The sequence below is a fragment of the Exophiala bonariae genome (assembly GCF_035927105.1).
Source record: "Exophiala bonariae strain CCFEE 5792 chromosome Unknown scaffold_3, whole genome shotgun sequence".
Classification (NCBI taxonomy): Eukaryota; Fungi; Ascomycota; class Eurotiomycetes; order Chaetothyriales; family Herpotrichiellaceae; genus Exophiala; species Exophiala bonariae.
The window spans coordinates 222,916-249,303 of NW_027042478.1; the positions used below are offsets into that span (position 1 = coordinate 222,916).

Sequence of the window (26,388 nt, forward strand, 5' to 3'; positions counted from 1 at the left end):
GAGTTGTAGAGCCCTAGAACGACGAAGATTGCGCCTTGCACCATGGGATCCGCGGTTGGAGTGGCTTGTAATGGCTCCTGAAATCAAGCGTATTGAAGTGACGATAGATTTGGTGAAGAAACACTGGGGTGATGAAGACCATGAGAGGTCAAAGTGTTGGTGAGAAGTTAAGTTGGACGTGGATGCGGATGTGAGTCTTGAGTGTCGAAATCCAAGTGTCAGTTCGAACTGGAAGTGCAGTCGAAGCCGAAGAGGAAGTGCAGCACTGGCAGGTGCAACTCAAAAGTCTAATCTTGGGTGATCCGCGCCTGCCACCCGCGAGTTGCAAGTTGCACCTGCAGACACAGGGCCTGCCAGATCTGCAAGGCGACTTCCCCGATGAGAATTATTACAACTGCACCTTCCCTAATATCCATAATTTACTACTTACCTGTAAACACTTACGACATTTAATTCCTTCATCTCCCACTGCGTCTCCCACTGCACTCCCCTTTCAAGCCATCAATATCGACAATCAAACACTTCCAAACATACCGAGATTGTCGCTCCTCTCTCACATCCCCTCTGCCGGCGATGCTAAGGCGTGGCCTCGCTCGCCATGGTCTGAAGCCACACCACTCCCGACTCTTGTCTCCATCCGCCAAACTCCATTTCTCCAACAAAAGAGGCTATGCGTCGGTAACAGACCTCAATGCCTATCCTAAGCCTGGAGAAACTCTCCATGGCTTCACCTTGAAAGAGATCAAGCATGTGCCCGAACTCCATCTGACTGCCTTGAGTCTGCAACATGAGAAGACTGGTGCCGAATATCTACATGTCGCTCGAGATGACAAGAACAATGTCTTCGCAATCAATTTCAAGACAAATCCCACCGATAGAACAGGCCTGCCCCATATCCTCGAGCATGTCACCCTCTGTGGCAGTGAGAAATACCCGGTCCGTGATCCATTCTTCAAAATGATGCCCAGATCTCTGGCAAATTTCATGAATGCCTTCACCTCCTCCGACTATACTTCTTATCCCTTTGCCACCACAAATCTACAGGATTTTCGCAACCTGTCGGAAGTCTATCTCGATGCCACCCTGCACCCTTTGCTCACACATTCCGACTTCTTGCAAGAAGGATGGCGTCTAGGTCCGCAGGATCCCCGTGATGTCGCCACCGAGGACAACGTCCAATTCAAAGGTGTCGTCTACAATGAGATGAAGGGCCAAATGTCCGATGCCAGCTATTTGTTCTACATCAGGTTTCGAGAACATTTATTTCCTTCTCTATACAACTCTGGAGGCGATCCCGAAGTCATGACCAATCTCACTCATGACCAATTGGTCAAGTTCTCCCGCGAGCACTACCACCCCAGTAACGCAAAGATATTCTCTTATGGCAGTCTAAGCCTGGCTGAGCATCTGAAATACGTCAATGAAACCATCTCAAAATTTGAGAAATCCACTTCGGATTCAGAGGTCAAACTGCCAATCGACCTCTCCACTGGGCCACACCTTTTCGAAGTCTCGGGTCCTTTAGATACCATGCAGCCACCAGACAGGCAGACAAAATCATCCATCACCTGGATGGGCTGTTCATCTTCCGACGTTGTTGAGTCATTCTGCATCAGCATCATGATGTCTCTTCTGATGAGTGGTTATGGGTCTCCCCTCTACCAGGGCTTGATCGAGTCCGGCTTGGGTACCAACTTTAGTCCTAACTCAGGCTATGATGCTTCTGGTCGAGTTGGGGTCTTCTCAATCGGCCTCGATGGCATGAAGTCCGACGATGTGTCTGGATTAAAGGATACCATTCAAACAATTTTACGAGAAAACGCCCACGAAGCATTCCAACCTCACAAGATAGAAGGCTATATGCATCAACTCGAACTTAGCTTAAAGCACAAAACTCCTTCTTTTGGAATGGGGTTACTAGAAAAGACTTTGCCGGGTTGGTTCAATGGCGTCAGTCCTATGCAAAGTCTGGCTTGGAACGACATAGTAGATGCGTTCAAAAGTCGCCTGAAACAAGAGAAATATCTTGAAAACCTTGTACAGAAGTATTTCATGAACGACCATACCATGCAATTTGTCATGCATCCCTCTGACATGTACGCCAAAAATCTAGAAACTCAAGAGGAAGAACGAAGACTATCGATCCTCGAGGAACTCAAAAAATCCTCCAAGTCCCCGGAAGTTGCCATATCCGGACTTGGAAAACAGGAACTCGAACTTCTTGAAGAACAAGAATCTGCCCAACAAAAGAATCTCGACACCCTACCAACATTACGCGTGGATGATATTTCTCGCACCAAAGAGAGTAAACCACGCCACTGGGACCAAATTGGTGATGTGAAATGTCTTTGGCGTGAGACATCCACAAATGGCATCACTTATTTCCAGGCCAAGCATGTTTTGCATGATCTACCAACTGAACTCCGGCTATTACTTCCCCTGTTCACTGAGTCTTTGATGAGACTTGGTACCAAAACAAAGTCCGTTGGAGACCTTGAGGCCGAGATGCTCCTGAAAACTGGCGGCATATCGATTTCTCCATATGCGGCTCCAGAACCCTGGAGCCTCGACAACTACACAGAAGGCTTGATGCTAAGTGGCTACGCCTTGGATCGGAACATCCCAGCCATGTACGACTTAATTCACACCTTCCTTCTTGAGATAGACTTCTCTGATCCTAAAGCAATTGCGGCAATACAAGAGTTGTTGGAATCCAAAGCATCAGGCGCTTTGGATTCCGTTGCAGAAACTGGTCATCACTTCGCGATTACCAGTGCATCTGCTGCTCTCACACAACGTGGCCTGATACAAGACCAACTGTCGGGCCTAGCACAGATCGAAGCTACTGCCACCTTACTGGATGCTGCTCGGCGAAACCCCGGAACCTTACAAGAGGTCGTCCAGAAGCTCCAAAAGATCCAGTCCTTCGCCATTAGCAACTCTGCTGACCTTTCAGTCCGAATTGTTTGTGAGCCTTCCTCGACAACCACTAATCATTCTGCACTTGCGAATTTCCTCGCTAAACTACCCAAAGGAAGCCAGAAAACTCTCTCTGGTTCAAAATTTGCCGAATTTGTCCCTGGGTCAGCTCTTTCTAGACGTGCTTATTTCGACTTGCCCTTCCAAGTTTCATATACCGGAACTTGTCTCCAGACTGCTCCATATGCTTCTCCTGACAAAGCTCCGCTTACTGTCCTCAGCCAACTCTTGGTACACAATTTTCTTCATCCAGAAGTCAGAGAAAAGGGCGGTGCCTATGGTGCATCGGCCAGCGCAAGCCCCGTCAGCGGCCTGTTCACAATGTCCTCATACCGCGACCCCAACCCCAAGAACTCTTTGAACATCTTCCAGCGCGCAGGTGCCTATGCACATGATAAAGCATGGAGCAGTCGAGAAATAGAGGAAAGCAAGCTCAGTATTTTCCAGGGCATTGACGCTCCAACAAGCGTGGTTGGCGAAGCTAGTAAAGAATTCCTTTATGGCATCACCGAGGAGATGGACCAGCGAATGCGTGAAAACCTCCTAGACGTCATCAAGGACGATGTTCAGAGGGTCGCACAGAAATATCTGGTCGATCTCGCTCCGGAGCTCAAGTCGACCTGCATTCTCGGAGAAAAGAAGGAATGGGCCGAGCAGGAGTCGTGGCAGATCAAGAGCCTAAAGGTGACAGCAGCATAAGGATCATATGCCTAGAGTAAGTGTTGCATGTCATCTGATACTGTTTTCATTATAATCCCCACTTCACGAAGATACCCCGATGGCCGTTGTATATACATATGTACAAAATCTTTCAACCATATTCAATTGTTCGTTTTCCCTTAGCCGCCCCTTCAAAATACGCGCGACTCAGAACAGAGCAAAATACGTCTCCGACCGCAAACCACTACCATGGTCGAAGATCACAAGTACAGAGGAATGTGAAGGAGCAATCTTTCACATTTCTCCCTACGCGCAAGAGCGAAGTTGAATCCTGTTATCTCGGAAGTCATTTGATGCCCTGAGTCTTTCTGATCTCCAGTAGACTCTTGCTCTTTCTTCCGAGAAATTGCAATGATGTTCACTAGAAAAGAAGCTCAGTGTTTCAGTTGTTCTGAAGAGGTGACTAGTATTCAATATGACAGACTTATTTCAGACCTGCCCGTTCGATGAGATTTACGAACTGCAGACTAGTTGTTTGTCAACATACCCAGGTCTTGAATAACATTTAAATTTTGTGCGATCGACCGCATCCTTTCCCTCCTATGAAGATAGCTCTTAAGAGCACTCATGATTTATCAAGTTCTGTTCCATGTCCGTTCATCAGGATACTTGAGAAAAGAGGATGTTCTCCACGACACCTACGTGCATCACTAGTTCATTTCACTTTCGTCTTTATTCACCTTCAGGCAGTGAAGTCCATCAACCTGAGCTAATCCCCTCCCTTTCTATTTCTATCTTTCTTTCTTTTCCCACCATTCCTTCTCCTCTCTCCTCTTGATCTCCTCGTCGTGGATCTCAAAACCTTCTCATCCACTAACAACACCTCTTCTTCTGTTCAGTTGTTGCCCTGCGATCCTCTCTGCCACCACCATGCAGGGTAGACACTGCTTGCCATCAAATACCAGTGAGTCCTATTAGGTACTTCCTCAGCTGATCTGCACACTGTCGCAAAGACGCAAGTCATATCTTCATCGAGAGCCAAGTCATCAATCCCGAGCTCCAACCCATCTCTGAACCACCCATTTTCTTCTCTTCAACGATAAACCTGCCAATCCACCGAGGCCACCAACATGATGCCTCCAGAAGACAGTGACCTCCGTACCTTTAGGTCGAGTCTCAGACAAGAAGCCCAACCTGACTTCACATTGATCATCGGCGACTTCAGTTGGACTGTTCATACCAAGAAGCTCCTGAAGTCTACCTTCTTCAAGATGCTCTGCACTGGCAACGGCGCTAGTATCCAGCGTAACATCACTCTTAGCAATGTCGAACCAGTCCTGATCGGCCATTTGATCCTATGGCTTTATACAGGAGACTACGTCGATGGAAACGGTACGGACGATGATAGCGACGTCGTGTCCAACAAGGCCGGCATCGACATCAACATTATCATGCGCAACGGAAAAGCCAACAAAATTGCTCAACAATCTCACTCATCTCCAGAACTTGGATTGGCCGGAGCACCCTTTCCATTCACAAAGGAAGAGGAGACTTGGCCGATCCCGGTTGCAATTCACGCCAAGATGTACGTCCTGGCAGAGAGATACGGTATCAGCGAGCTTTCCATCATGACCGTCGAAGAACTCACCAACGAGCTCAGCTGGAATGACACCGTCTTCCTCCCATCCATTGAGTATTTGTTCGCAACCCCAAAACAAATCACCAACGGTGGCGACCCATCAAACCCAACCACGAATGGCACGAAAGGTACGAACAGCACGAACGACGACAAATCCACCATCTGGAAGAACCCCGCGAAAGGCTCCAACATGTTTGAGCTGCTGGTCAACAATACCTCAAGCGATGCATCCCGGCTGCACCAGACTTATCTGGCCGACCCGATCTTCCAGAAGGTGTTCCGGGAGAATTCGGATTTCGCCCTCGAGGTCCTCAAGCGCGTGGCCGCCGAACTGCACGACACCAAAGACCAGTTCGCCAAATTGAACGAGACGATTGAGACGCCCAAGGCCAAGAAGGGTCGCAAGAAGAGAGTCGCCAGCACCAGCTTGGAGAAGGAAGGTGGTTGAGTTTTTGAGGGGGTTTCAGCAAGGGAGTGTACTTCCGGTATTTACGCCTGTTGAAGATCACTCACATTGACATGGCTGTGGAGGCATGAGTCGTGCGACCAGAATGCATGCATGGACTGGCCAGAGGAGAATTGACGAAATTTTGGGATCATTTTCTTTCTCTGGACTTGGGTTGGGTTGAATCGGATGCTGACTTTTCGTCGTCGCCTGTTCTAACTTATGAGAAACTGGAGCACAGGAAAGATCATCTGGACGGCGGGAGGACAAAAGTTGTGCGGCACCTTGAGCTTCGGTGGTTGAATTTTGGATCAGCAGGAGCTGGATACCGAAGGCCTCGAATGCAAGTTGCGATGCCAGTGGCTCACTTTCGAGATTCTTGAATCTGGACTTCGGCGTTGCATTCATTGGGAACGAGAAAACAACAAGAACTTCAAAGATTGAGAGCCCAAAAGGACTTGAAAATTGAAAATTGAAAATGAAAGATGCAAAAAAGCGAGGAATTGAAGACAAAAACAATCCAGTTGCACTCAATCTAAGCACGCGCCTTCGTCCATGTAATTAGGTTCGTCTTCTGCGTTTGTTTCCCGTGACCTGACAGATCCTCCTTCCTGACAAATGTATGATGGTCTGTGGGTGGCATACCTTTAAGTGTGCACAAATATTGGAAGAGAACTACTTGGTATCGAAGGACAAGGAGTGTAGGTAAATCTGGCGGGTAGGAGTGGTTCAACTGTGTCTTCACTTCGTCACAATTCATATCATTTCATCGTCCCCAGTTCTACCTATGTGAAGTACCTAAGCTCGACCTGAGAAGGCTAAGGGACAGCATGAACAAGGGTTTCATGCATTTCATTCTCCGTGCCCAAAGTCTCCTTTCCCCTCCTTCAACCATGGTTCATCATCCTTCATCCAACCCAGTTCAAGCCCTCATTAAACGATTTGATCGATTTGACATTTGGTATCGAGGAGAGGGAAAAGAGGATATCCTGCCCTCTCTCACCCTCTCCATAAGTTTCGACAGCAACATAGCAGGTGAGGAGAAAGAAAGTACACAATAATGGTAAGCGGGGGGTCCTGAAAGGATCCGTGTCGCGTCTATGCCGTTCGCTGAAATGCTACTCCAGTCTGGAGAAGTACATGATGCGGTAGCTGTAGCAGGAAAAGAAAAAGGTAGTAATCTTTAGACAGAAAATAAGCGGAAGCTCAATCAAGCTATCCTCTGCTGCATCATTGGGGTATTTTGGTAAACAAAGAGTGAAGATGAGAAGTCTGGTTTATGGTGGCGCGTACAACGTAAAAAGTGGCCGGTCGAAATAGAGTATCATGTCACAGACCTGAGTTTCGAGTTTCGATGCCTTTTTTCAACTACAAAAATAGCATACTGCTCTCGCGTCTCTTGGCCTTGACTGTGGCAGCGTTCTCAGGCGTCATTAATAAGGTCGATCCGGAGTAGTCGACCTGGCCTCCATAAGGTGGCTGTGGTGGCGGATATCGTGGTGGTGCAGGCATATCTTGAGGATGAGAGACATAATTGCGTGATTCGTAGCTTGGTTGCAAGGGCGCAAAGCCAAGATCATCGCTCGGATCTCGATGGTGCTCGGGGGGTGGTGCATGAGAATGAGGATGTGAAGCTCCATGACTAGCGCTAGCATTAGAATTCGCGTTGATGGCATTATTTGCGAAGCTGTGCTGGTTATAAGCAGGGGTTGGAAGGTCGGTGAACATCTGTCGCCGAGGTGATCGGATGTCTTCTGGGGTCAGAGCACCACCAGCCTCGCGCTCGATTTCCGTCGACCGAATTGAATCTCTTTGTATGGGTGCGTCAAAGATTGCTTCGAATTCTGTCAGGAACATCGAGAACACAGGTGCCGGTATGTTCAAAGTCGGGGAAAAAACGATGCCAACGTTCTTAACGCTCATTTTGTTTCTTTCTGAATTTGAGACCACTTGAAGAAGATATTGAGACAGGCTTCGCAGTAAGGCGAAGTTACAGGTGGGTAGGTCGTGTACAAGTCCATTGAAAGCCTGAATCTTCCTTTGCTTGTCTGGAACTTCTAAAACTTTGAGAAACTCCAGATGTAACTCTCGGGTGAGAATCGTTGCGGGCAATTCGCGGAGATACATCTTGAACAGAGAGGCCACGGCGTGAACATCATAATCCTCATCCTCTGCAAGCAGATCGATGTCTCCTTCACTGTTGAATCGATCTTTCAGCGACCGGATCACAATGTTAGATCCACTGAGCCTGAAGAGACCTTCCTCGTTGGCAGCGTCCTTGGCTTCCAAGTATCTAATGCAACGGTATACCACGGCGGGTAAGTATACGTCCACATCCATCGGGGAATAGTGTGTAGTTGCTTCAGAGAGTTGCATGCCAAAAACGGGTCGGATGGGGCCTTGTCTCCGAACTTGGAACTCTGTCTTTTTTGGAGGAGCGGGATGGTGTTGAGATTGGGCTTGATGTTGGGCCAGTTGCTCTGACGATGATTTTCTGAAGTGGAAAAGATTACGCATGCCACGATCTCCTCGGTCACGGTCTTTGCTACCACCAGGGGCAGCTGATCTGTTACCCCAAAGTCCAGCATCTGAGATTTTGGAGCCGTTGATCGGACCTGAAATCATCGATTTCGATGCTGGTATCGTCTCGGGAAGAGAAGGATCGGGAGTGTGACTGGACGCGTTCGATGGCGATGGTGTGTCGCTGTAAGGGTGTCCTAGCAACGGGCTACTAGCTGGCTTGGACTCCGTATCGTCATGGGTATGAGTGCTTCCACTTTTGTGAGTCGACTTGGATTCTTTTCCTTGAGCGTTCTGCACACCTGCTCCATATTGAGCCTTCATTTCGGTTGGTCGCTCATCAATGTAATGCAGAAGAGTCTCAACCCACTCATCTCGTTCTTCATCACTCTCAGCACAGAGAACATGCCGCAGGTGGCTGTTCATGTCCTTACGTTTCGGCTCCAAAATGAGGAAAGCATGGCGATACTGATTTTCTGCATCTCCTTCGGGACGTCCTGGAGGATCGGACTGTGTCTGGCGTCCAATGCGAGCATTGAGCAGTTTGATGGTGCCTAGATGTGCTCCGCCAGGAGCTTCAAAGTATCTCAACTCGGGACTATCCAGCACAAAATATCTCGACTTCCATCCTCCGAAATTTTTGCCCTTCTTGGTGAGATACCCTGACTTGGTGGGGATTCCTGATGACTGTGGAGTGGGGATCGACTTCGCTTGTGTCTCGTCGACAGATTGTTGGGCTGGTGGGCGGACATGATGATCCAAGACATCAGTGGATAGGTATTTACAAATGAATGCTGCTGCCTGTTCATCCATCGGTGTGTCTAGAAGTTCGTCGAAATAATTATCGATAGCTTGTCGCCGAGCATCAACAATGACTGGAGAATGGCCCGAAAATAGCTTTCTCTCTGGCAACTTGGGTAACTCAGTGCACTTGGTTCTGAGTTGCTGTTCAAGGGTAGGGAGTGACATGGGGAGTTTTTCAAGTCGCCAGAGCTCAGAGGCGCTTGCGCGCTCGTAGATCGACAAACTGAAGACTGATAATTCCTCTTGGGGCTTGACGCCGATGACACTGTTGCGGGAAGGCTTCAAGCGAGACGATGCGACTCTGACTTGGATGGAGGGGAGAGCGTTCGGAGGAAGTAGTAGATCAGGCCAGGTTGGACTAACCAGACTGCGATTCACCAAGGGAATCTCACCTGGACTCAGAAGTGAATCGTGGATGGGAGGCTGATCTGAGGAACTGTTGGAATTCATCTTCGCTAGAGGAGACGGACCCAAGGATGGAGCCGGCCTCTTCTGAGCGTCGAGAGTATGCGGAGCAGGAGCATGTGTACCAGGTGTGGTAGGATTTGGAAGTGCTTGTTTTGGTGCTCGTGGTGAGAGAGGGAAGTTGCTTCCACCACCGACACTGCGAGGCGACATGGGTAGTGTAGCGCCGAGAAGTGCCTGGCCAATAGGGCGTGGGCTCAAAGGAAGACCAGGACTGCGTAAAGGAATTGACAATTGTGCTGACGACCCTGCCGACGTGATCGACTGAGGTGACAGTTGAGCTTGCATTCTTGTGTGCATCTGGTCCAGTGCAACAGTTGATAGAGGTTGCGGTGCCTGGCCCTGAATGTCGACGATGTCACTATTTTGTTGTTTGTCTTTCTTTGATCGACTCCGTGCTTCTTGCTCTTTAAATGCAATGATTTCACGCTCACGATCGTCTTCTTCACGTGTCTTGCGTCGTCCGCGTGGGACTGGCTGTCGCATTTCTTCCTCTGCATCGCTAACAATTGCCTCGCCAAGGGGGTATTGCTGTGCGACGGGAAGATTTTCCTTGGCCGAACTGAGCTTCAAAGGGCGCGGAGCAGTCTTTCGCGAGGCCTGGAAAGATTTTGGAGCCTTTTCACTGAGGGGACTTGACTCGGTGACTGTGGCCATCGGGTTTGCCAACTGTGTCGAGATACTTTGAAACTTATGTGGCTGCTGCATGTGGAGTGGGGATGGCATCATGGAAGAGTCCACGGGAGAACTGTGGATGGGCGGACTTGAATGCTTTTGAGGGGTCTGATGGTCCTCATGCAGGTTGGGCCTGGTATCTCTCCCGATGACAGCCTCATTCGATGACACAGACGCACCTCCTTCGGACTGAGGTGAATGACCCTCCATGTGGATTGTGGGTATCGATGGGGCTTTGTCTTGCAGTTCCTTCAGTTTCTTTCTATACCTGTCTCTCTCCTTGCTCGCCCTTTCGAGATCTTTGTTCAGACCGAGCAACAACGCTCGCTGTTTGTCCACCAGTTTCCATAACTGTGCATTCTGTGCAGCGGCATGGCCTTTGTCCCTGAGGAGATGCTGTACGAGATTCTCCGCCGATCCCGCCGTGGCAATCAAATTGCGAACTTCTTGCGGACTGGGGTCCTTTGTGTCGCCGGGCAGTTTCTGCGGCGCTGATGGATTGGAAATATTCGAGATGGCCGAGTCGATGGACGAAGTGCGCGGCATGGTAGCCTCGTGCTGGACGCTCGTCAAGGACGAGACGAAAGATTTGGGTGATTCTGAGATCAGGGATGGTCCCGGCCCAGATAAGGAATCTGCCGGCGCGGTTGTGGTATTGGTACTGCTGGACTTGACAGATCTTTGGTCTGGAGACGGTCGCAACTCGGATCCAGATGGAGGGTTGTGTTTCGTCCTCCCCGTCAGCAGCGCTTCGCCGGGATGTGCCTGTGCTGAACCACTTCTGCCGAGCTCATGTGTACTATTAAAAGCAGGGCTTGTGGTAGAGGAGGGAGCGTCGTCAAGGTTCCGTCGCGGCGGAAAGCCAGGGGATCTTGAGCCTGCCAGTGAAGATAGATAGTCCCTGGGAATAAGATTATTGCTCAGAAGTTGGTGGGCGGGTTTTCGAGAAGCAGAGGCTTGCGAATGAGGATCGACCGGCGATTCATTCGAAACATCAGCGGTTGTTGGAGTCAGACGAGTCTGGGGAGATCGAGGGGCTATGGAATTGCTGGTCGGATGCAGCATTTTGGGCGACGATTACGAAGTAGGCTGCATCAGCACAGGAACCAAGCATTAAGCCATTGGGAACAGGGGCAAACACATGGAGGACGCTGACAGGCCAGCGGCGATGAGCAGCATGAAACCGAGGAGTAGAGAAGAGGGAGTTTCACAGGCCGTCTAAGGTAAGGACGGAGGCGTGTCGAAAAGTTGGATGGAGGAAGCCGTGCAAAAGAACGAGTGGGAGACGATGCTGGAGATGGAGATGGAGATGGATAGTAGTGAGTGGTCCAGTCGAGAGTTGTGAGCAAGCTTCGATATGCCTGTAAGCGCCGGGAAGGATGATTATGGTGATGATTGGACACGCGACAGGCATTGTGTGTTGGCCATGGGTGGAAGTGGAGCCCTGGACTCTGGAGGCTTCGGGGGTGGTCCCTCCCTAGAGGCTACTAACTACGGGCACTTGGACGCTCGAGCAGCTACCTAACTACACTAATTAACCCTCCAGCTTGGAGTGTGGAGTTCTGCCAGCTGTCATTATTCAAGACTGAGATGAGAGGCTGAATCACATCTGAGCACTGTTGGGATGGACACACCAATCATCCCAAGCCACTGCCAGATATTGACATGGTCGAGAAGGAATTGCACCCCCCAAGATTGAATCCGCCACACCATCTTCTGACAATACTTTGATCAAAGCACTCGTCTGCACTACTACTGGCCAACTCGGGTCACGGATATCAGCTCAGGTCGCAGTCATGATCATACGGATACGCGTCGACAAGGAGGCAAGAGCGATGGTTGAAGACAGCCTGGAACGCTGTCCGAGGAATACTATCCTATCCAAATGCGTGCCCCTTTCCCCTGCCTCGACACGAACCGAGATTCCCTCTGACGCGGGACAGCAATTCAGTAAACGGCAGGCGCAAGATTGATGCTGTTGAACCACTATAACAAGAACGGGTACCCCATACGAGGCGGTCGATGGATTCCGATTGTGCTTCATGAAATCGAATCTCTGAAATGAGATGCTCGCTCCGACAGATGATTCTCATGAAACATGCAACCCCTCAGCCTTAGCGACCTCTGGCACTTAACGCTTGCGCTTAGAGCCCTGACTACTGCAAGCCTAAAGTGTGGGTAAGCTGCAAAGGGCCGCTTACTGACTCAAGCCCCCTTCACATTTCTTTTTTGATTGAAACATGCCCCATTAATGTTTGATCATCACTCTCTGCCTTTCAGATCGGGTTGGGATCTTGCAAGTTGCAACTTGACAATGTCCAGAAGGAAGAGCCAGATATCAAGGACTTCCCCTCCGCATTGCCCTGCTGGTGACGAGACCATACCAACCCCCCCCGCGCCATTTTCCATTCTTCAATCACTGCTGATCATCATGCAAATCGATGCTCTGGCCGTTTCAGCTGCAGGAACCCGCTTGGCCCAAACATCACCACGTCCTTCCGTGTGATTGGTGTCCCCCTCAATCCAATCACCAGCGCCATTTCATGGTGTTCGGTGTTGCACGAACTGTTTTCACACCTACCAGATCCTTGGGCGACCAGTCACTGTGTAGTATCCAGACCGAGTGCTTCTCTCCATGACATGGTCTACTCCATTTTCGGGTTCTGCGTGACCTGGACTTGGCCATACGAACGCCACAAATCATTGCCCACTTCCGACCGCTGTACGAGGTACTCGTATACCTCTCTCTCATCTACCGATGAACACCGCGATTGAGGCCACCATCTTCGTCGACGACTCAGACTATGACACATCGTCGCCGGTCTAATATATTGGGATGCATCCTGTGACAGGCTCGCTTAACAATTCGGAGCGCGTCTCTACTCCGCTGGGACTTCGGATTCTCACGAAGCGAGTGGATTACTTGAACAAAATGATTTGTTTGGCATCCCGTTCCTCTCAGCCTCGTTTCCGCTTACTCGGTAGCCCTGGTGTTGAATCCCTGCTGTTGTGGCCGGATGTACCACCTGACGTGAATTCAATAGATCGTTTTCCAGCTGCTGATTGACTTTTCTTAACAGCCTGTTGCTGCTCTCGAAGTGCATGCTGGCTACGCAATAACTCTTCCCTGAAAGCATGAGGCGGGAAGTCTAAGGGATCCCATATCGATGGAGGAAGAGAAGTCTTATACTGATCATCACTCTCTAGCCCTGCCCGATCCATCAAAGTGGCAAGAAAGCTTGGATTTCGAAATGTCGATTTCTTGCCGAGGTCTTCGTTGAAATGGACTCCCTTTGCTTTGAGTTCCAGGAATCGCTTGAATTTCGTATTCAACGCTGGGTCTGGTGATCCAGGTGGAGATGGTGGTATGGAAGTCATAGGGTGAGAAGGCTGTGTCAGATAGCGGACAGTATCCCGTTGGGATAGTGAGTCAAGTTGGTCCCGGGAAGAGTCTTGCTCTAGCTGGGTATCTGTTGTCGTGGGCATCGCGGGACCAACCAAGGGCCCGACCTCGACCTCAGAGTTGCCCTGCGGGTCACTGTTTAAAAGAGGTGCATGGTGCCCATGATCATGCCCATGCCCGTTTGTGCTATGAGTCGAACTGCTGGACACGATTTTTGCACTACTCGTAGCAGTGCTAGGCACAGGTTGTTCAACTGCATCATCCTCGTCACTGCTGCTGTTGTACCCAACCAGTCCACTCATTTCGGGCAATGATTTTGGATTACCATGGATCCAAGTTCTAGCTGATCGAGAGTTTGCCAATTCAATCCTGAAGGCGAAATCATGCAGTGGATGAAAGTGAGATTGCGCTAAGATCCCAAATAATCCGACGAATACGGCAGATCAATTGAAATGGGGGTGGCGCCAATAGTACTCCGCCGTAGCGTGCAGGCCGCATCAGTTGCGTACTCATCGTCCAATATCTGAAGTTCAAAGGTCATTCTACAACCACCCTATACTAAGACAATACAGTTCCTCGCACTCTCACAGTCTTCTGCACCTTTCAGATCTCCTTTCAAAATGGCGTCCCTCATGAACGTCGGACCTATAGCATCAGACCAACCCAGTTACTCCTTCGCAAACACATCAGCACCCAACGAGGCCTCAGGACACCGACAACATGGCTTCTATCCGTAAGTTCACCTTCACATCTCCCCCTACCAGACCCAACTGACCCCAATTATCAGATACACAGACAACGGCGGCTCAACGCTAGGCATTACCGGCAAAGACTTCGCGATTCTCGCAGGCGACACACGTTCAACGTCCGGATACAGCATCAACTCACGGTTCGTGCCGAAACTGTTCAAGATCGGGGATGACGGAGAGCAAAGCTCGCGGATCGTTCTGTCGGTCGTTGGGTTCGCCGCCGACGGCAACGCGCTCAAGGAGCGCCTGGATGCCATCGTCAAGATCTACAAGTACCAGCACGGCAAGCCCATGAGTGTCAAAGCCTGCGCCCAGCGCCTCTCCACCATCCTTTACCAGAAGCGTTTCTTCCCGTACTACGTACATGCCATCCTGGGTGGAATCGACGAGGACGGTCAAGGTGCGCTATACAGCTACGACCCTGTGGGCAGCTACGAGCGTGAGCAGTGCAGAGCGGCAGGCGCTGCTGCAAGTCTGATCATGCCGTTCCTTGACAATCAGGTCAACTACAAGAATCAATATATTCCCGGATCAGGTGAAGGACTGGCGTTGGCGGAAAAGCCCAAGGAGAGCTTGCCGAGAGATATCGTGCTAGGTCTGGTCAAGGATGCATTCACCAGTGCCACCGAGAGACATATTGAAGTCGGTGACGGTTTACAGATCTTCATCATTACCAAGGAGGGAATCGAGGAGCAGATTGTGCCTTTGAAGCGCGATTAAGTTTCTGATTTGTGCAAAAGATCTCAATACGAAAGATGGTCCGACTCGGCACGACATCCTTTTCCCCACGGTAGTGATGGGTAATGGCTGGCGTCGTGGGATATTGAATGTATGCATAGTAGCTCGGCGAACGGGTATTCAAATCACCAAGAAAGTGTACTTTTGAAGAGGCTGGCTAGAGGAGCCCAAGATTCAATCATAAAATTCAAGTGCTACTTGTGACCTTTCAGTCTGTCAAACGTGTTTGAATTGTGTATTTTGGTCGTGTGAAAAGTGACCAAAACTGTTGGACAATGCCGAACGATGAGAAATCTCGACGGCTGATCTCTATAACAATTGCATAACATGAACTCCCCCTGTCCGGTGCATGCAACCATTCATAAATCGTGTCATAAGAGGAAAGAGAGGCGCAGACAAGAAATGGCTCTCAATATCTAAAACCTCTCCTTCATCCGACTCGCCACCGTCCTCAAATTCCCATAGACCTTCCCGGGCGGCGCACCGAGAATCAAACTAACCACCGCTTCACGAGCGATGCGGATATTCTGGAACCCACCGAGAATATGAATCTTACTGTCGGCCAACACCACCCTCGTCTTACTCGTGTTCTCAATCGCGAACTTGGTCTTCCCATCCTTGCCGGCAATTCGGCCAATCGCACGCCCCAGATGCTCGCCTTGCAGGGTCTTGACGTCCTTGATCTCGAACGTCTCGATGTAGAGGTCGTCGAGCCGCAGCAGGGCGATGGCGTCGTCGACGTCGAAGCCTAGCGTGAAGGCCTTGACGAAGTCTTCGCCCTTCTGTAGCGCGCCCGTGTCGGTTGTGAATTTCGAGGTGCGCAGTTCTACCGCTTTCGACTTGATGTTCATCCGCACTTGCAGTTTCAGGTGCTCCACCAGAGGTGGGTAGATCTTGGGCCAGCTGGTCTTTAGAGGCGTCATCCGGTGTGGTGGGATCGGTACTTTGCGAGATTGTATCCGTATTGAGTTGGGTGAGTTGGGCTGTGAGGGTGATGAAGATGTGGTGGCAGCGGCGGTGGAGGAGACGGGTGCAAACCGTGGTCGGCCCTCTTCGTCTATTTGCATCGAGGTGTCTTCTAACATGTGATCTGGTTGGAAAGGTATTTCTGGTTCGGCGGTTATGATTTCGAGGTCGATATTCTCGTCCACTGTTGAAGGTGGGAGGGGGATTTCGTGTGCATTGTGGACATCTTCAGCGAGAGCATCAGGTGCGCGTTGCAGCGCAGTTGGAGCAGGCATCGTGTTATTCTTGGTTGCAGTGATCCAGATATTTGAAGAATAGAGCGTGGGGTCTGACTTCTTTCGAGAAGGGCTGCAGGCTGAAGATTCTTGTTGCTGGCGGGCAAAGATGGTTCGATTCCTTCTCCGCACAAAAAAAAGTCCATGGGTCGGCTAAACTGTGGGTGACAGACACCGAAAGCAGCAAGAGATATCTCCAGTTCGGAATCAGCTATTCGTGTCATCCAACGACTCGGGGTTTGCCAATATGCCTTGGGACCTGACATAGTATCCTAAGTTGGCACAGCATACTACTGAGTAACTATTGTCAATTAGAGAGCAAGTCCTATGTTTTTTGAGCGAAACAATTCCTGTTGTTGCCTCTCAAAGAGGAATGGCTATGGCTCACCTTCGAGGAACCCTATCCGAAAACAGCCACACGCCGCTTTTAAAGACTTCCAGAGCGCCAGACATATGACTCCCGCCCTTCGAGTTCCTTGGGCAAAGAATTAATCAAATCCAACTTCTCGTCGTATTCTAGCGCTTTATACATAGACAACTCGTCAGTCAGTGAATCCAAGGACGTCTCACTCGCGAACGAGCCGCCGTAAGCCTTCTACAGTATCTTCTTTGTTTGGTACTTCCCCGGCTGTAAATTTGTCTCCTCGGTGTCGGACTCAGTATTCCCTGAAATAAAGCATTCATTCAACGAGTCTGCAACATAAAGCTCAGGACAACAAGTCCGGACCCAGAATGTCCCTGACAGAGTCGACGCCGGAATCGGCAGCGAAGGCAGCGTCTTTCTCCGCCCAATCATTGGCAGTACTCCCAGTATCAGCACGCAATGCAGCACTTACATCCATCCATGATGCTCTCTCGGCCAGCAAGGACACTATCCTCAAGGCCAATGCGCGGGATATGGAACTAGCAACACAGGCATCACAGTCCGGCCAGCTATCCCAAAGCGTGCTGAAACGGCTGGACCTATCCCGACCAGGAAAATACGACGACATGCTCAGTGGGATCCTGGATGTGCGGAAACTCGAAGATCCAATTGGCCAAGTCACTCTGAAGACACGGCTGGATGAAGGTCTCGAGCTGGAGCGTGTTTCCTGTCCGATTGGCGTACTACTCATCATCTTCGAGGCTCGTCCCGAGGTCATTGCCAACATTGCCAGTCTGGCTATCAAGTCCGGCAATGCTGCCATTCTCAAGGGTGGCAAGGAGTCTACACATTCATTCGAAGCTATTGCCACTGTCATTGGGAGTGCCTTGCAGAATACAGAGGTCCCCATTGCGGCAATCCAGCTCGTCAAGACTCGCGATGTCATTGATCAGCTGCTGGACTTGGATCGATATATTGATCTGGTGATCCCACGCGGTGGCAACGAGTTGGTTCGATATGTCAAGGACCACACCAAGATCCCTGTACTGGGACATGCAGATGGTCTGTGTAGTGTATACCTGCACAAGGACGCCGATAAGGACATTGCCGTCAAGGTTGTCATCGACAGCAAAACCGACTATCCTGCTGCATGCAATGCGGCAGAAACACTGCTGGTTCATCAAGATGTGCTGAAGACCGTCCTGCCTGACGTAGCAACTGCATTGCTACAGAAAGGCGTGAGCCTACGATGTGATGAGACCAGCAAAGCGGCACTGAAGGAGGTTCTACGTCCAGAGAACGCAGTACTGCTGCAAGACGCCACGGAAGAGGACTACAACACCGAGTTCCTCGATCTGATCCTTGCCATCAAAACAGTCCCTGCCACAGCATTCTCTTCGCCCTCCTCCACTACAAACGGCAACACAAGCTCCGATCCCACCACCACGGACGAAGAAGACCCGTCCCTCAACCTCGCCATCGCGCACATCAACGCCCACTCATCCAAACACACCGACTCGATCGTCACGGCCTCATCCCAAGCTGCCGAGAAATTCATGTCCGCAGTGGACGCCGCCGGCGTATACTGGAACGCATCCACACGTTTCGCGGATGGCATGCGGTACGGCTTCGGCACCGAGGTCGGCATCAGCACGAATAAAATCCATTCCCGCGGACCCGTCGGGTTGGAAGGATTGACCATCTACAAATACAAGATTCGGGGTCGCGGCCAGGGCGCGAGCGACTACGGAGTGGGAGAGGGGAGGAGGGAGTTCAAGCATGAGAGGTTGGATTAGTTGACCTTGTGCATACATTCCTCGTGGGACTAAATGGGAAGACTAGCTGGTGTAAGGGTATGTCACTGTATCTGCAGGGAGGGCGCTCAATTGCAATTCCTCAGGAATGGCGGGGTCGTCAATGTTGTTCAAAAGTTGGAATAATGACAGCGAGCCGAAAATCTAGTACTCGATCGAAGAATTTCGAGGACATAATAACACAGTCATGAATTTCAATGCCCACGAATGAATTTTGAAAATCTTTTGTCTTCATTTCAGTATCTGCCCGATAACGAGGAGTCCGAAGACTCTGATGCTCTGGCTCAACACCTGGTAACTTTGCAGCATAATGAGCTCAATTCTTTTCCCATCCCCACAATCATAAAAAGGATTTGTCACACTGGCGTTGGATTTTCTCGTGCGCCATTGATGTCGACCGAGCAGTGTGCTGTAGTGGTTTCCATGATCATCCACCACATGATCACAGTAACAAGTTTCGCATGCTTCACCTATTGATCCTGATGATTTAGACCTTGAAACCCTTGCTTCGTCTTCGGCCTCTGCCCTTCTCGAATTTGCGTCCCTTGCTCTCGATGTAGGGCTTCTTGTGCTTGTGGGGTCCCATGCCAAAGTGCTTGACGGCCTCACGAGCGTTCTTGGGACCTCTAAGCAGAACAACATTGCTTCCGGTGGGGTGTCTCAGAGCCAATTGATCCAGAGTGATAGCTTCACCGCCAGCCTTCTCGATTCTGGCACGGGCAGTAGCAGTAAATCGTAGCGCGGCGACATGCAATTCGGGGACTGTGGTAAGACGGTTGTCGTCGGTAACGGTGCCAATGATAGCAACTGTCTTGCCCTTGTAGGCCTTTTGAGCGGACTCGGTTTGGGTCTTGCCAACGATGCGCGAGATGGAAACTGGAGGGCGGTTGATGCGGGATTGGAACAGGCGCTTGAGAACGACTTTGTTGAAGTTGGCGTCAGTGCGACCTGTGCATGGGCAAAATTGTTAGTTTCTTGTTTGTTGCTTAAATGACCCCAGCATCGTATCTAACAGATCAAATGATTCCCCGGGACGACAAGAAGAGTGGTATCTGGATACGTACGGGCAAGGAAGCGGTAGAGCTTCACCAAGAGCTTGAGATAGACATTGTCGCTCTTGGGAGCCTTCCGATGGGTGTTTCGGACGTGATGGCGATCGAGATCGATACCTAAATGACAGTAGTGTTAGCCACACCGAATCCTGGCGAAACTGTCCTCATCAAGGATTTCAGATTCAACATACCCATGATCGCTGTATTGTCGGAGTGGTGGTGGGATATAGAATTGGTCGACAACGTCCTCTTTCTCACTACAAAAAGATCTAAATTGCGGAAAGTGCAGGTTGAGTGCGATTGCCAAGAGTGACTCTGCGCTAGAGACTGAAATAGACTAGTGCAAAATTAGAAACTGAAGAGCCGGATCAAGTCACGTGCTGAATTCCATCAGTGCTTGGCAAGATGTTACAATTTGAGCTCCAGATGGCCAGGAACACGATCATCAAGCAACTTGAAGAGAAAGACTCAAGGTGGGGTGCTCTAAGCTCGAAATCAATTGCGCGTGCTCAGCTACCTAGCTATTCGTCCGGCACATTTTGTGATACTCCTGAAAATGCCTCCAATCCCACTCGTCTTGTCTACCAAGTACCCTGGTACCCTCGACTCCTTCTAGATGTCAACACGCCGTAAATGCGACGTGCTCGAAATGTACATAAGCACTATTGAAAATGTGGATGCAGTTCTTCTGGAAGACTTTGCTAAGACTGATCGCCGTTGTCGTTATCGTCAATGCCAAGCTTGCTCCCTCTGCAGCTGCTCCGTAATCCTTGTCCCCACCATGAAACCGTGGTCTATAGGAATAATATGAATAATAAAATCGGGTGTCCTGTTCCGGGATATCAATGTTCTTAAATAGGGTCGGGCTCCTGAGGATTCAAGCTGACAAGGAAATCTCTAGCCATCTCGAAGCTCAACCAACTGCTTGCCATGCTTGGAGCGACTTTGAGAAGATTGGGTACAAGACCCTTGTAGAGACCTGCGATGCCTTCTTGACGGACAATGGTGGCGATGGCGTCCCCTATCGATTTGTACTGGTAACCCATGCCGGACATGGTATTGATCTGGAATCGACGTCGTAATACATCAAAAGGATATGTGCATGTTTGCGCAACGGCTCCTGAAATGGCACCAGCTGCCAGCTTTCGGTACCAAACAGGATTTTTCTCTCCAGGCTCGGTAAAATAATCCCTGACAGACTCATAGACCATGAAATTGAGTCCGACGTAGGGAGCAACCCCGGCCACCGTGGGTATGATGCCACGATAAAGACCGAGTACGCCACCTTCTGTTTTGTACATGGTGACCATGGTTTGCCACATGCCCGGAAGCTTGCCTTCATGTTTTCCTAATGATGCAAATGAGGCTGACTGTATGGACAAGCGTGTTCGGACGATATCGAGGGGATAAGTGCAGGTCACGGATGTGATGCCAGCTAGACCGCCACATACTAATCTCCGTAAAGGATCGAGGTCTGCACCAGGTGAACTCTCCGCAAAGCGTTTGTAAATGTTATAAGCTCCAAACTGTACAGCCGAGTAAGGGACAATTCGAACGCAGTTGGTGCCATTCCCCCTCATAAACCCTCGCCAACCCTCGTCTCGGTACATTTTTCTCAGAGCCTTGGCGATCGACATTTTATATTCACTGCGGCCAGCGTCTTGGATTTGATACAGGATCTTCAAGCGCTCCAGCGGCGAAACGACCGTCCGAGATACAGCACCAGCCACGCCCCCAGCGCAGAATGCGGCCGTGAAAGGAGTTGAAAAGAATTCGGCACATCGCGTGGCGAGAGACTGGGGAGATACCGTGGCGGGATTCTAAGTATATCAGCATAGATCAAAAATTTGCCAGTGGTGTATAGTTCAATCAATACTGACCTCTGGAACATTGGACAGATCAGCTAGGGTAGTCGAGCTCTGTCCTATGCTACCATTTACGGTAGCCGGTTCCTTTTCACCCAACCGCATCTTGATGAGCACTGTAGCAGTGAAGCAAAGGTAATAGCAGGGTATCTAGACACTAAGATGATAAAGAATAACGATATGGGGCCAGCCGATAGAGAATGGAAGAGTGTAACGGCAAGAGAGATTTGTGAGCGCTGGCCAGAACTTCGCCGTCCATGGAAATTTTTATGACGGGCGCTTGCAAAAGAGCATTGTCAACAGTACAGCCTCTTTCTCGGTGAGTCAACGACCTATACCATGCACGATGGTGTATAATCGAGGTGAACTGTTTGCAATAACAATTGGAAGAGGTGATCAGGTGGTCGGGAGAGCTCAAGGAATGAGTGCGGGTTGACCCGGACGAGAGGATGGCGGTGCTGCGGTTGATTTGGGGTGAATGAGCTTGATATTGGTAGATAAGAATAGGAGATGAACGTTCAGCTGTCGAGTTATTGATATGACAGGACCTGAGTACAATGCTGCGTGTGATATTCACAGAGGAATGTGTAGATTGTTAGAGAACGGTCCTAACCATAATGCTGAGGCCAATTTTGTCCTGCAAAGTCGCGAGTCGGTCGTCAGTAGTCGAAGTGAGAAGATTCTGCCTTGACGGATAGGTACTCGGATAGGTATCCTGACTTGGTACCTACCTAGCTACCTAGTTAGGGGTTTCTACTACCCGCAAAGCTGCTCCTTTAGGTAGCGTGGGCATAAGCGCAGGCATAGGCGCAGGCCGTCCCAGGGCTATTTTTCTCTTTCTCCCGCCGGCTCACGCGCTGCGCCTGCCTCTGACAAGGTTAGTGAAAGGTTCACGTGCTATGGTCTTGGCATCAGGATCAAAGGTCAGCTGACCTCAACGTCTGGCAACTTGTGTGACAACCTGAGCCTTTGCCTGACATTCAAACCATCCTTTCACTACAAATGCTGTGACAGCTAAATCACATTTCACTCACAAGATCTACTGTCCTGAAAAAATCATCGTCGCCTTGTGATCTCTCTTGTCGGGCATTTGATCACAGCTTCCTTGTCTTCTGATATCACGCACCTCCCAATCGCACCACAAGCTTGCCATCATGTCCAATCGGTCCGGAACTACTCTCTATGTCACTGGCTTTGGTCATGGCACACGAGCTCGTGATCTGGCCTATGAGTTCGAACACTACGGCCGCCTCGTTAGATGCGACATCCCTGCTCCACGAACTGCTTCCAGCCGACTGTAAGTACCCATCCTTCCCTATGACATACTCTACTCCAGAATTCATCGACTAATTATCCTGAACCAGTTTTGCCTTTGTCGAGTACGAAAGTCGCCGCGATGCAGACGATGCCTACCATGAGATGCATAACAAGCGAATCGGTCGGGATGATCTTCTAAAGATCGAGGTACGAATCATCTTATAAAATGCATCACCTATTATTGACAACTCCCTCCAGTGGGCCCGTACTCCTCCTTCTGCAACATGGCGATATGAAGCCGGACGAGGTCGCGATGGCGAAACTCGTGAGCGTCGCGAAGGTGGTCGTGATAGCCGAGACAGCCGTGATCGTCGCGATCGCGACCGCTCCCCGGCGCGACGTGGTGGCCGTTCACCTTCGCCTCGCCGTCGTGACTATTCCCCACGCAAGGACGACCGACGTGACCGTGGTGATCGCGACCGAGAACGTGATCGAGATCGAGACTATGATGATCGCCGCCGATCACGAAGCCCTGCCGACCGGGATCGTGACCGGGATCGCGACATGAAGGATGACCGAGACCGCCGTGATGACGATCGAGACAATGCCAATGGTGAAGATCGTAAAGGTACGAACATGATGGACATTGATGTCTTCAAACAGGCCAGGTGGATATGAAGCTGACACCCGTATCAGTCCCGGACTCCCCTCCCGCTGCACATGATGAACTGGACACCGCAGAATGATCGATCACATTGAATTTCGGCCCTACATTTATTTTCTTTCCCGATATCAAGGTTGCAATTTCGGTGTGCAGGCTCGAGTATGAAATTGCTATTGGCGAAGGGAGTGCTAGGTTTTTCCTCATCAAAAGCGGCGCTGTCTAAAGTCTAACAGAACAGCATGAGAGGCTTGAACTTTTCGGGCGGGTTTTCAATAGTGACAGATTGACTTGACATGAGATAGAACGATCTTCCGAGCGAACGGTGACAGACACAAATCAGAACCGACAGAAGCATCAGCAGACATCTCCCCGATCAATCCAATCTCTTCGATAGCGATAGCATATTCCGTCGAGGCCTCGATTCGAAAATATCGAACGATAGATTATCACCAAACCAAACGTGTTGATCGCCATCTTCCCCCCAAATGCCCCGTCCCGCGATCCGCCCGATATCCAAGCAGCGTTCCCCCGTCATCCACGTCGCCGTTAAACATTCATCTCGAGTTCATCCCGCCACCCGTTCTTGACCACACCTCCATCCGAAACGCCCCCTCCCTCCGCGCCGGCCCCTCTTCCGTCCTTTTCTCGATTCCCGATGTGCGCCGATACTTATCACCACTGAGTGCTACAGCATCCTATGCCTGGTCCCCGTCCAAATCTTCCGCAATAAATCCTAGCTCCCTTCCCGTTTCGCCTGATTTCGTCCACAGCAACAAATTTCTCCCCCAGACCGGGCTTCCCTCTTTTCGAGCTTGAAAAACTGCCACTATGATGGTTGGACAGTTGCAAGGCGTGATGATGTCCATTGCAACTGAATCCACATCGCAAGTTGACGTGGTTTATGACGGTAGGCAGTAGCAAGTGTATCACTACACATCATTTAGTCATGTTTGGAGTGTATTAATGCGCTCTGCGCCAGTATTCACCTGGTTGAGCTAGACTATAGTCTTATCAGATCTAATATCCTCGTACTCTAACAAAGTTGAATTTCCCAATCTCCAATGGTCATGTTGAATGGTTTGCCACACGACTGCGACAGATCAAGGACCAGCACTTTGTGCCTAAAAATCGACGACAATTCCATGAACCCCCTTTCCCCTCCCACAACTCCGAATGGCTGTCTTTCTACACGAAGACTTTGAAATCGACTAGGGCACAGATCCCAGTGCACCAGTCATGCCAATGAATCATCCATCGAGACCGGCACCCATCATGCTAACTAACGTATCTTGTGCTCGGTAAGCAACCAAGTAAGCAGATCGACCTTGGTAACAACGCCGACGGGTTTCAGCGCACCGCCTTTTCCAGAGCTCTCACTCGAACTCAAGTCACGTTCCGTGACGATGGCGGCGCTCTGCCACTCGAAGAAGCGGTTCAGAGCACTAAGTGGCGTGTCGACGGTAATCTCGACGAACTGGCGGGCTTTGGCATGCTGGTGGTCTTCGTCGCCGGTATTGCCGTTGGTGCGGTCAGACAGCTTCGCCGCGCCGGTAATATCGCCGATGTGGCGCGGGTCGGTGATGACCTCGCTGATCTGCGTGAAGTCGAACATGACGTCCGCAACAGGCGACTTGCCTGTGGCGCGGCCGTGCGAGATCCGGCTGAGAAGATTGCCGAGCGTGACGAGCCCGACGAGGCGTCGGCCGCGGGGTGCCAGCACGGGCAGCTGGTCGAAGCCCTTCTCGCGCATCACTTCGATGGCGGAGCTGCAGGTCGAGTCGCTTGTCACGGTGGAGACCGGTTTGAGGCGGAGGTCCTTGACGCGGGCACCGCGGAACTGGTCATTCTGTCGCAATGAGTCGGTACGGCTGCGGGAGAGGCGGGGACTTTCCACGGACTCGGAGGGTGGTGTTGGTGGGAGGAGGTCGTTGGCTGCCAGCCAGTCGTCGTCGATGAATTTGCTGAGGTAGGAGCGGATGCTGTCGGGGAGGACCACTACCACGACATCGTCCTTGGTGAAGGGGGTTTCTCGATGTGCTGCAACCAGGCCGGCCATCGCAGAGCCACTGCTACCTCCAGCCAGCAAGCCTTCCTCGGCAATCAGACGGCGGGCATAGTGGAAGGAGTCCCGATCGTCGGTCTTGTACCATTTGTCGACAGCTTTTTGGTCCAGTACATCGGGAATGAAGTCGTACCCGATCCCCTCCACTTTGTATGGTTGATCCTTGAATTCATCGTTGAGTTGGGAGGGAAGGGCGAGAATTGAGCCTTGCGGGTCAGCAGCAATGACCTTGATGGCCTTGTTGTGCTTGTGCAGCCCTCGAGCCAGTCCGGTTATTGTGCCGCCTGTCCCCGCGCCTGCAACGATCGCTGTAATGTGTCCTTCGGTCTGTTCCCATATTTCTTGGGCGGTTCCGAGTTCGTGGGCCAACGGATTATCTGGATTTCCGTATTGATCGAGAATATGTGCGTTGGGAATTTCCTTCTCCAGACGTTTTGCAACGCCGATGTGCGATTCGGGACTATCGAAGGCGGCTTGTGTCGGCGTACGAATGATGGTTGCATTCAAGGCTTTGAGGACAGCAACTTTCTCGGCGGACATCTTTTCTGGGAGGGTGATGATGGTTTTGTAGCCCTTGACAGATGCCACGAGAGCAAGACCGATTCCGCTGTCATCGAATCAATAAAAGTCGATGTCTTCGGTTGTTCTCTTTGTGTACTCACGTATTTCCACTTGTGGGCTCGATCAGAGTATCGCCGGGCTTTATGCGGCCAGACTTCTCGGCTTGTTCAATCATGCGTAGAGCAATTCGATCCTTGACACTCCCACCGGCATTGAAGAACTCGCATTTCGCATAGACAGTGGCTTCGATACCTAAGGATTGAGGAATCTTCTGGAGTTTGACGAGAGGAGTCTGGCCGATGAGCTCGGTCACGCTGGCGTGGGTGCCTTTGGCGTGGAATCGAGATGTCGGTTGTGCCATGATTGCAAGACAAGGGTCAGATGAGTGAACGTCAAGATAGGGAATTGAAGCCACCAGTTGAGGGTCGTCG

The 26,388-nt window shown here is 50.6% G+C and overlaps 11 protein-coding genes across 11 annotated transcripts; 5 read left to right on the plus strand and 6 right to left on the minus strand.

The window, feature by feature from the left end:
• Positions 1-573: 573 nt before the first annotated feature.
• LTR84_007597 (uncharacterized protein) lies at positions 574-3,678 on the plus strand (the record flags this gene model as incomplete). The annotated part of the gene is made up of 1 exon (XM_064851150.1): positions 574-3,678. The coding sequence occupies one exon, from the start codon at positions 574-576 to the stop codon at positions 3,676-3,678; it is 3,105 nt and encodes a 1,034-aa protein (XP_064710153.1).
• Positions 3,679-4,772: 1,094 nt separating this feature from the next.
• On the plus strand, positions 4,773-5,726 carry LTR84_007598 (uncharacterized protein; the record flags this gene model as incomplete). Its single annotated transcript, XM_064851151.1, has 1 exon — positions 4,773-5,726. The coding sequence occupies one exon, from the start codon at positions 4,773-4,775 to the stop codon at positions 5,724-5,726; it is 954 nt and encodes a 317-aa protein (XP_064710154.1).
• Positions 5,727-7,091: 1,365 nt separating this feature from the next.
• Positions 7,092-11,252, minus strand: LTR84_007599 (uncharacterized protein; the record flags this gene model as incomplete). Its single annotated transcript, XM_064851152.1, has 1 exon — positions 7,092-11,252. The coding sequence occupies one exon, from the start codon at positions 11,250-11,252 to the stop codon at positions 7,092-7,094; it is 4,161 nt and encodes a 1,386-aa protein (XP_064710155.1).
• Positions 11,253-13,145: 1,893 nt separating this feature from the next.
• LTR84_007600 (uncharacterized protein) lies at positions 13,146-13,892 on the minus strand (the record flags this gene model as incomplete). Its single annotated transcript, XM_064851153.1, has 1 exon — positions 13,146-13,892. The coding sequence occupies one exon, from the start codon at positions 13,890-13,892 to the stop codon at positions 13,146-13,148; it is 747 nt and encodes a 248-aa protein (XP_064710156.1).
• A 318-nt stretch (positions 13,893-14,210) lies between these two features.
• Positions 14,211-15,059, plus strand: LTR84_007601 (uncharacterized protein; the record flags this gene model as incomplete). The annotated part of the gene is made up of 2 exons (XM_064851154.1): positions 14,211-14,323; positions 14,378-15,059. The coding sequence occupies 2 exons, from the start codon at positions 14,211-14,213 to the stop codon at positions 15,057-15,059; spliced, it is 795 nt and encodes a 264-aa protein (XP_064710157.1).
• A 434-nt stretch (positions 15,060-15,493) lies between these two features.
• Positions 15,494-16,318, minus strand: PNO1 (pre-rRNA-processing protein pno1; the record flags this gene model as incomplete). The annotated part of the gene is made up of 1 exon (XM_064851155.1): positions 15,494-16,318. The coding sequence occupies one exon, from the start codon at positions 16,316-16,318 to the stop codon at positions 15,494-15,496; it is 825 nt and encodes a 274-aa protein (XP_064710158.1).
• A 732-nt stretch (positions 16,319-17,050) lies between these two features.
• LTR84_007603 (uncharacterized protein) lies at positions 17,051-18,478 on the plus strand (the record flags this gene model as incomplete). The annotated part of the gene is made up of 1 exon (XM_064851156.1): positions 17,051-18,478. One exon carries the CDS (start codon positions 17,051-17,053, stop codon positions 18,476-18,478), a length of 1,428 nt encoding a protein of 475 aa, XP_064710159.1.
• A 505-nt stretch (positions 18,479-18,983) lies between these two features.
• Positions 18,984-19,743, minus strand: LTR84_007604 (uncharacterized protein; the record flags this gene model as incomplete). Its single annotated transcript, XM_064851157.1, has 3 exons — positions 18,984-19,444; positions 19,561-19,665; positions 19,740-19,743. The coding sequence occupies 3 exons, from the start codon at positions 19,741-19,743 to the stop codon at positions 18,984-18,986; spliced, it is 570 nt and encodes a 189-aa protein (XP_064710160.1).
• A 656-nt stretch (positions 19,744-20,399) lies between these two features.
• LTR84_007605 (uncharacterized protein) lies at positions 20,400-21,518 on the minus strand (the record flags this gene model as incomplete). The annotated part of the gene is made up of 2 exons (XM_064851158.1): positions 20,400-21,368; positions 21,429-21,518. 2 exons carry the CDS (start codon positions 21,516-21,518, stop codon positions 20,400-20,402), a joined length of 1,059 nt encoding a protein of 352 aa, XP_064710161.1.
• Positions 21,519-22,567: 1,049 nt separating this feature from the next.
• On the plus strand, positions 22,568-23,416 carry LTR84_007606 (uncharacterized protein; the record flags this gene model as incomplete). Its single annotated transcript, XM_064851159.1, has 4 exons — positions 22,568-22,710; positions 22,778-22,877; positions 22,929-23,298; positions 23,367-23,416. The coding sequence occupies 4 exons, from the start codon at positions 22,568-22,570 to the stop codon at positions 23,414-23,416; spliced, it is 663 nt and encodes a 220-aa protein (XP_064710162.1).
• A 1,197-nt stretch (positions 23,417-24,613) lies between these two features.
• LTR84_007607 (uncharacterized protein) lies at positions 24,614-26,318 on the minus strand (the record flags this gene model as incomplete). Its single annotated transcript, XM_064851160.1, has 2 exons — positions 24,614-26,003; positions 26,059-26,318. The coding sequence occupies 2 exons, from the start codon at positions 26,316-26,318 to the stop codon at positions 24,614-24,616; spliced, it is 1,650 nt and encodes a 549-aa protein (XP_064710163.1).
• Between the last annotated feature and the right edge of the window lie 70 nt (positions 26,319-26,388).